General features: G+C 40.6%; 1 protein-coding gene across 1 annotated transcript; it reads right to left on the reverse strand.

The window, feature by feature from the left end:
• Positions 1-403: 403 nt before the first annotated feature.
• Positions 404-8,463, reverse strand: LOC115012039 (probable G-protein coupled receptor 83). The gene is made up of 4 exons (XM_029437494.1): positions 7,804-8,463; positions 6,825-6,950; positions 4,553-4,686; positions 404-3,703 (listed from the first exon to the last, which is right to left on the reverse strand). Exons 1-4 carry the CDS (start codon positions 8,248-8,250, stop codon positions 3,001-3,003), a joined length of 1,410 nt encoding a protein of 469 aa, XP_029293354.1. The 5' UTR covers positions 8,251-8,463; the 3' UTR covers positions 404-3,000.
• Positions 8,464-8,801: the final 338 nt, after the last annotated feature.

Genomic DNA, 8,801 nt, shown 5'->3' on the forward strand with positions numbered 1-8,801 from the left:
CTTCTCCAAGGACCACTAGGGGTGATTGTGACGCCTCAGACACAGGGAAGGAAGACTCAAACGCACGACTCCGGACACAAATGTAAAGTGTAAAAAAACAATACTTTACTTCAGTAAAACAGAATATTAACTCAAAGCACTCACTAGGAAGATATACAAACTTCACTGAAAAAACACACTGGTACATGTACCACTGGAAGTTACACATGCTATGACAAGGATATGACCAGACGAACTGACTCACGACAAGGGGAGACAGGACAATTTATACAAGAGGTGAGTGGGAACAGGTGGAAACAATCAGGGGCGGGGCAGACGCTGACGATGGCGGGAAACCACACAAAGACAGGGAGTAAACACAAGACATGACACAAGGAAGGTGAACTCTACAAAATAAAACAGGAACACAAATCCAGTCATGACAGTGTCAAACATTTACAAAGACAAAGAGCAGACACTTAAAGACAAAGACAGACATATAAAAACACATAATGTTACTCACATATAACAATTCACTCTGTAAAACTACAGGAGGAGACATAAAGTTGCAAATAATTTATTTTGCCATATTGATCATTTCCTCTGTTGACCATAAGCCAACCAACAAACCAAAAATAAAACTACTGATTCATTAATCAAAGAGAAAATGTTTTTGTTTTACATAACTGTGCACATGTACACACATTTTACTGTTCTCACTTTCTTAGACATAGACTTTTTTTGTTTTTACAAGAAACACAGCACAACAATATATTTTCAGCATCTTACACTGCCATTCATGTTTTTAGCTGTGCATTTTAGGCAGGATTGTGAAAAGCCTGAGAGAAAGACTGAAGTCTCCTATTCCATTTTATTTTTACAAAGCTGGTACACAGTAATGACAAACCCTTAAAAACTGGAAATATATAACACATATTTTTCAACCACAAAATGATTTATTTTCAACTGTGATAGTCATAAGACCAAAACATCTGTGTTGTTTAACGTTACTTTACTTTACTTTTTACTTTTCAATGTTGTTCTGCTACAATGAATGCACTAAATGAGCATAAAGACACTGTTTTTAATGAACCATTATGATTTTTGATAAAAAATGTGCATGTTCTTCTCAGCAATGCTTTAGTTCTCTTTTACTCCAGGTGTTCTGAAAGCCACGCAGCAATGCAGTATAAAAAAATTTCATTGGATTTAATATTCTCACACATTTAACGACGGTTTTCAAAAGGGTGTTTTTTTCAATTCAATTTCTGCACGTTTTTTTTTAAATTTATTCCACTTTGCAATTCACACTAATCAAAGGGTGTCAGCGTGAATCAGGCCTGTGAAGACATGAAAAAAGTGAAAAGTGTAACAATGGTTGATTTTCCACTCACTTAAAGTATTTCCAGTTCCCAACAATAGTGAGACTAGAGAGCTACATCCAATGAGAGCACGAGACACGGGTTGAGGGGAAATCTGGAGGGGTTGCCAACTGTGCTTACTAAGTTTTTCATTTGCTAAACATGGACCAAAGTTGTTGTTGCACCAGAGGAAACAGATTATGAATAGCATAGATGTGTGGAACCAGGGGCTGCGTTCCAAATCACATACTATTTCTTTTTACTTTAAGTAGGTACAACAATACAGCGCATCTTATTAGTAGTAGTATGAGGTGAAAAACAACTGAACTGGAAAATCTTCCTGCTTTCCTGAAATCACCTTGTCCACTTAAGCAACGTTAAATGAACTGCAAGCACGCTCTGATGTTCAATCACAAAATGCACAGTGCAATGCACCTGCAAGCTTTGCTTTTAGCAAGCCTTTAACAAAGTGAACCATATTTATTCTGCATCTTCAGGCGATTTGTAGGCTTTGGTCGTTGCAGCAGTCACATTGTGAGAACTCAGAATTTAGCGGCAGGCTGTCTCTCCATTTCTCTCACGATTATCAACTTTTTCCTTTCAGACGGTCCAAAGTCCCATAGCGAAAAGGTTCTTTTATAGTAGCTAAGAGACCATACTGGCTATGGTGCAAAGTTATACTGTGAGGTCAGGTAGACTGCTGTAACATTTTGTTTGTGAGTTTTCTCTCCCTGTGCAAACTTTATAACCCCCCTGGCTGAATGTGAATGAATGAGAAATATAAAAAAGGAAGAAAAGCTGGTTGGATTTGAAGTGGCCTGAAAATAAACGTGTACAATATTTTATTCTCAGCATGCTCACTGAAGATTCTGTTTTTGTAAGCAGAATAGCAAACAAAAATAGTTAAGGCAAACATATTTTAAAAGCAGATCCTGTCACATTTGAGTGATACATTTTTTTCACAATTTCAGATTTTGGGAGATGACAAACATCGTTTCTATCCCGCCAGTGAAGGCTGCTGAAAGGAAAGACAGAGACAGACCTGACAGCTACATCAGAACATCAATATCAATGTCTTATATTTCACAAGACATGTTGGACAGTTGAGTCTCTTCTTGTATAAGAATATAATGTTAAGGAAATTGCAGTAAAAGGAGTTGTATGTATGTGAAGGAGCCCAGTTAGCATCACATTACATCCTTTGCATGTATATCAGATGTATCATTATAATGTCAATGCTGCAACCGTATAAATACTATATCTAAAAAATGGTCAAAAGCTCCAGAACATCTACCAACTGGACCTTGTGGTGAGATTGCTTAGTAGCTGCTGTTTCCAAGAATCTTCACAGACAAGCATCCTTGTGTAAAAGATTGTGCTAGTTTTTTAAAGGGCTGAGGAATAAATTGAGTGAAACCTGTGTGGTGACAACATGATTGACAAACACAATACATCTTCAATTTAAAGCCTTCAATTTAAAGCCTTCAATTTAAAGCCTTCAGAAAAGTCGTGTCATCTTACATTAAAATCCTGTGTAGGCCCAGCTATACATCTCTGAGATTTTCAGTTTTCCTGTCCTCTTTGGAACGAGATGAATCCTAAAATAGGATTAAGAATGTCAAACACCACAATCCCATCACATTGTGGCAGTTGTTTCCAGTCAGCTCACAACCACGATGGGCTCCACAGAGAGGATGTCAGTTCTTCCTATGTGGACCTGCCTGGCGGTGAAGAGCACATGTGTATCTTTAAGGTTGTGGGACTGACTGGAGGAGGGTTGACTCTGCTGGGAGGAGGCATGGCCCGGGTCACACCCGGGTCTCGAGGACTGGTGGTTGTCGGGCCAGGCAGTCCTGTGACAAGGAGCAGCTACCGGGCGGAGCGCTGGTTCCAACCCGACCACCGCCCGCCGTTTCCTCCTGCACATGTTGAAGAGGAGCCTCAGCTCCTGGCGGAAGGTAGGATTCAGACAGCAGTAGATGAAAGGGTTGTAGCAGGTGGAGCTCATAGCCAGCCAGTGAAAGCAGAAGTACAGGGCGTTAGAGGATTGGATGGCCTGGCTGGAGAGCAGCACCACATAGCAGTTAAGTGGGAACCAGCAGACGGCAAACACCCCGACCACCAGGAGCAACATGGCCAGCGTCCGCCGCCGCTTTCTTCTCTGGGCAGCATGCTGAGCTGTTGTGGTGTCACCGATGGCGTTGTGGCGCCACAGGCGACAGGCCACTGTGGTGTAGGAAGTGGTGATGATGAGGAGTGGTAGCATGTAAAGCAATATGAAGGTCAGGAGGTCAATATACTGCCAGTAGACCTCTGATGGCTCTGGAAAGTCTGGGACACACAGGCTGCGCTCCTTCTCCTTACTTGTGAGGAGAGTTACAGCACAGAGAAGGCAAGAACAGCAGATTAGTGAAAGAGTTGAGCATTAGGTCACAGGTGAGTTTAGGACCGCAACAAACTATTATTTTTTATTATTGGTTATACTTTTCTTGATTAATTGTTTTGTCTCTTAAATGGCAGAATATTGTGATATTGCCCATTATTATTATTATGAGTTATGGGGCATCTAAGAGCGCGATTAATCTGCGTAAATATTTTCTGTGATCGAAATTCGACAGCCCTATTTAAAATACCTTATTTTGTTTGAATAACTCAAAATAATCACTTCACTATCACATATGACCAAAAACAAAAAGCAAATCCTCACATTTAAGCAGCTGGACCCAGAGAGTTTTTTTCATTTGTGCTTAAAATCTGACTCAAATTATTAATAGTTTCTTTTAAATAGTTACTGATTAATTTCCTGATGGTCCATCATTTAATTAATTTAGTTGTGTATCACTTTTCTGACATAGACTTTGCATATTCAGTCCTACCTTCTAACAGTAATCTCTCACATATTTGTCTTTATTTTTAGTAGATCAAAGTCCTCCCATTCAAGATTCTGCTGTCACCTTGTTACTGTAACAGCCGTCCTAATTATGACTCTTCGGAAGACATTGTTCGAGAGGGCGGAAGTCGGTGTTGATGGATGGCTGAACACTACCTTGGATTTGAGATGAGAGTCAGCTGACCTCGAATGGCTTTCACTCGACGAATATGCTTCACATCGATGGAAACCAAAGTCTACCTCTATTGCCAACCAATATTATTGTACACTTCCACTGGATTTCTCTATATGGAAATGTTTGTACGAGTGTTTATCATTTTACCTGTATGTAAAAGTCAGGAGTTTTTGGTAGATCGCATGAGGGAGGGAGAAGCAGCTGGCCATTATCCACATAACAGCGATCCAAACACCGCCTTGTGCCGGGGACATGCGAGGTCTCAAAGGGTGCAAAATCACCTGAAACAAAATTACCACACACAGATCAAAGTCAGTGCAAACGTACACACACACACACACACACACACACACACACACACACACACACACACACACACACACGATCAATGCATAAAATACCTGATTCATCCACACCTGTGTACTCATCTACTCAGGGTTGAACTCTGATATAATCATGATCAGTGAACCATTACACTACCTGAAATGTGTAATTTAAAATCCACAAACTAATATCACAGGAGCTTAGGCAGAGTTTTAACCCAAGGCCATGTTATTTTCTGAAAGCATTTTTACAGTCAAAGCGACCAGTGCCAAATGCAATTTTCAATTTTCTGTTTATTAACCTCTTGCTTATTTGTCTGTGCTTTATTGGAAATCACCTGGTTCCGGTATACAAAATGAAAACATATCAACTTACTTACAGAAATATCCGTTCATAAATTCAGGCAGATGCATTAAATGACAAAGAAGACCTTTATTTATCAACGGGTGTGGCTTATTTAATGAAGCAGAATTTTAGTTCCCTGCGTCATTGGTGATGAGAAAGGGTGTGTCGAGTCGTAAAGAGTCTAAGAATAAAAATGGCTGATAAAAATCAATTTGAGCCAAAGTTGTTGAGATGCTGTGTATGTGCAATTAGGCTGAGGTGGAACGATTTACAAAGTTGAAGTACAGCTGGTTCATCTGTTTGGGATTTTTACAGCACAGACTAAAGGGGTTATACAGTATGTAGGACCCTTTGGACACAAAGAGGCAATGGACATGAAAGATGCGATTAAAGTCTTAAAAATATCACAGCAGCTGCAACTTTTCAAGGCCATCGAGCTGTATGCATGTCATTTCATTGCTATGGAATCCAAAGCGTGGAACTTTTCAATGCTAAAACTCACATCAGACACACCTACAGTATATTTGAGTGAAAGACTTGCCCTTTGTCTCTTACCTTTATCTGACAGTACATTTAAGGCTTGACATTCACAAGTACACCCAAAAGGATTATTTTTGATCTCAACACCATTCAAATTCATCACCATGGACAGTGCCAGCAATAGCACACTGTCGCCGTGTCCTAAATCGTTACTGTATCTTACCAGGCTTTGAATATGAAGTGTTCACTTCAATGCATGCATACTGGAATACCTTTGATTTTAGAGTGAGCTTTGGTGGAATGAAGATTGTGATATACGATTAAAAGCACCAGAACAGCTACTAAGTGGACTGTGGGTGAGTCTTGTCAGAAATGCACTCTGAAGCACGATGTTCGTAGCATGCTTCATAAAAACAATACAGTGCCTGAGCGAACAATCATAAATCACAGCCATGAAATACTACACTTGCAGCAGTGAAACAAAATGATGCTTCATGAGAGTCTCAAATCCCTGTTTACTACTCATTCTACTACCCTATGGGGGCTTATCATATGGAGAGGAATTGCGGTGATAGATCTTTGGCATTAGGAGCTTTCACTCTGCCTTGTTCTGAATCATGTAGGGAAAAGTCAATAGACGAGATTACAGTTTATAACCTGCACAGTTTCAGGTATCTCTTCACCGTGAGTTGCAGCTATGGTGAGAGGAGTGGAGGGGGAAAGTCTCTCTGGCTGATAGTTTCATTGTTACCTTTTGAACATAACAAGAAAACGAAAACAAGAAAAATACTCCATTTATCTTGCGTCTCGATATAAAAAGGACACTTCAATATAACAATTAAAAGAATATCCATTTTCAAAACTTATGTGTGTGTGTGTGAGTGTGTGTGTGTGTGTGTGTGTGTGTGTATCTGTGTGCGTGTGCGTGAGTGTGTGTGTGCGTGTGTGTGTGTGTGCGTGTGCGTGAGTGTGTGTGTGTGTGTGTGTGTGTGTGTGCGTGTGCGTGTGCGTGTGCGTGAGTGTGTGTATGATTACTGTTGAGGAGGTGGCACCTTGTATGAATGTAGGTGAAGGCTGATGTGTTAAAAAACACTTTGAGTGATGGCAAACTTTGGAAAAGCACTATATAAGTCAATTTACCATCCAACCACTACCACACAAAAGTATTGGTAGAATATCAGTAATAGTATAGTGTTCTGTACACCACACAGTAAGTGGTATCGAGCTGTGATGAAGAGCATCACTGCTTCATCTCCGGATGTAGACAAACCTGCCGACGGTCCAGTGCGATGGCGGTGAGTGTGAGCGTGGAGACGTGTAGGGAGCAGTACTGTACAAAGCGACTGATGTGACACATTGTCCTTCCAAACACCCAGGTGCTGTTCACGAACCGGACCTGAGGGAACGCACACATGGATTATGTACACCTATCAATTAACTAACCTCATCCATCAAGCAAGACATTAACTGACACTGTTAAGTGTAGTTCCTGTGATGATTGATAGATGTATGACTACTTAAAACACTTGAACACTTATGAAGTCATCATAAATGATTGATTCACTTTTCTTTCTCTCTCTCCACAAACACACACACACACACACACACACACACACACACACACACACACACACACACACACACACACACACAAATGTACCTTGATAATACACTATAATAATAATAATAATAATAATAGCCCTACTAGACACTTTGAGCAGGGAAGGTATTGCTCCAGTGGTGGAAAGTATTTTAAGTTAAGATATATAGCAGTGTATAAAGAAAATCAATTAGGCTGATCTTTATCAGAGCACACATGAATGTGTCACGAATTATAATTCAATGTTAGCATATATCATTCTGAAATGGGCCATTCTGCATAAATAGATTTACTTTCAAAGAAAAATATTTTTATTGTTAGGCTAATTTTTACTTCAATTAGAAATTTGAATGCATAATTGCTCAAATGCATCGTTGTGCAGACATGTCTTAAGGAAGTAGCGGGGATGGGGGGAGGAGATCTTTCCCATCTTTAGTTTTGTGTTGAAACGTGATTTTAAGAGACAATACTAGCCTATTTCAATATTTTTCCTTAAAGTTTAACCAGTCTAAATCAATGAACGAAAGTGTTCCCGCTTTTGTTTCTCAAAAGTGTAAAGACAAGAGCAGCCTAATGGACTGTTTTGGGCTTTGCTATATTCCCACCTGTCAGTTTCCAAGCGCTATTCAATGTAAAGAGGTGCTCGTACCAGGGTGAAGGGCGTATTTAGGACAGTGATGAAGATATCAGCCACAGCGAGGTTCATAATAAACAAGCTGGTAGCGGACAGGGTGCGCTTGTTTTTCACCACCACATGGCACACGAGAGTGTTCCCGAACAGAGAGATCACAATGATCAGAGAGTATGCGGCCACCAGCAGCGCCTTGATTCTCCCGTCCTGCGACTCCCCGCCGCGGCGCTTCCTGCTGGCCAGAGAGCGCCAGTCCTCCAGCATCCCCTCGTCGATGTCCAGGAGGAATAATCTAGACGTCCGGTTATCCAATTGCCCCGAAACGTTAAGTAAGTGACCCGGGTAAGAAAATGTCCCCTCTTCCAGAAGTGAGGAGTCGTTGAGTCTGTGTCCCACTGCTGCTGCTGCTCTGTCAGGGCTGCCCATCCAAAACACCACACATAACCATATACACACAGCTCTCATTTTAACAATATGTTTCTTCTTCTTCTTCTTCTTCTTCTTCTTCTTCTTCTTCTTCTTCTTCTCTTCTTCTTCTTCTTCTTCTTCTTCTCTTCTTCTTCTTCGTCTTCTTCTTCTTCTTCTTCTTCTTCTTCTTCTTCTTCTTCTTATTATTATTATTATTATCTACAAACTGCACATTTGCTGCATTCCCTTGTGTCACTTTGGAGATGTTGAAGCATGAGCAACAAGTTGTGTAATGCGACACAGCAAAACGACTGCTGTTTTAAACCTTTAAAGAGAGAGAGGGAGAGAGGGAGAGCGAGAGAAAGAGAGAAAGAGAGAGAGAGAGAAACTTCACAGAGCTAGACGACAGTGAAGAGCACTCACACACATTCATACTATAATACTGGTTTTGTGTATTGTATAAATATGTGATCACATTGTTTGTAAAACGTTCATGAAAGAGAGAGAGAGAGAGAGAGAGAGAGAGAGAGAGAGAGAGAGAGAGAGAGAGAGAGAGAGAGAGATCTCAATCTTGACTGTTCTCTTTTTGTTTGTTGGACAAGAGGGAG

Source organism: Cottoperca gobio, chromosome 1 (genome assembly GCF_900634415.1).
Source record: "Cottoperca gobio chromosome 1, fCotGob3.1, whole genome shotgun sequence".
Lineage (NCBI taxonomy): Eukaryota > Metazoa > Chordata > Actinopteri > Perciformes > Bovichtidae > Cottoperca > Cottoperca gobio.

What these genes read in the sequence shown, in the direction of transcription:
- LOC115012039 (XM_029437494.1), bottom strand. Translation starts at nt 8,250, where the DNA reads ATGAGAGCTGTGTGTATATGGTTATGTGTGGTGTTTTGGATGGGCAGC. An exon ending in TCGCACTGGACCGTCGGCAG is followed by an intron (nt 4,687 to 6,824) that starts GTTTGTCTACAT and finishes ATTTTGTTTCAG; the next exon opens with GTGATTTTGCACCCTTTGAG. An exon ending in CTCCTGACTTTTACATACAG is followed by an intron (nt 3,704 to 4,552) that starts GTAAAATGATAA and finishes TCTCCTCACAAG; the next exon opens with TAAGGAGAAGGAGCGCAGCC.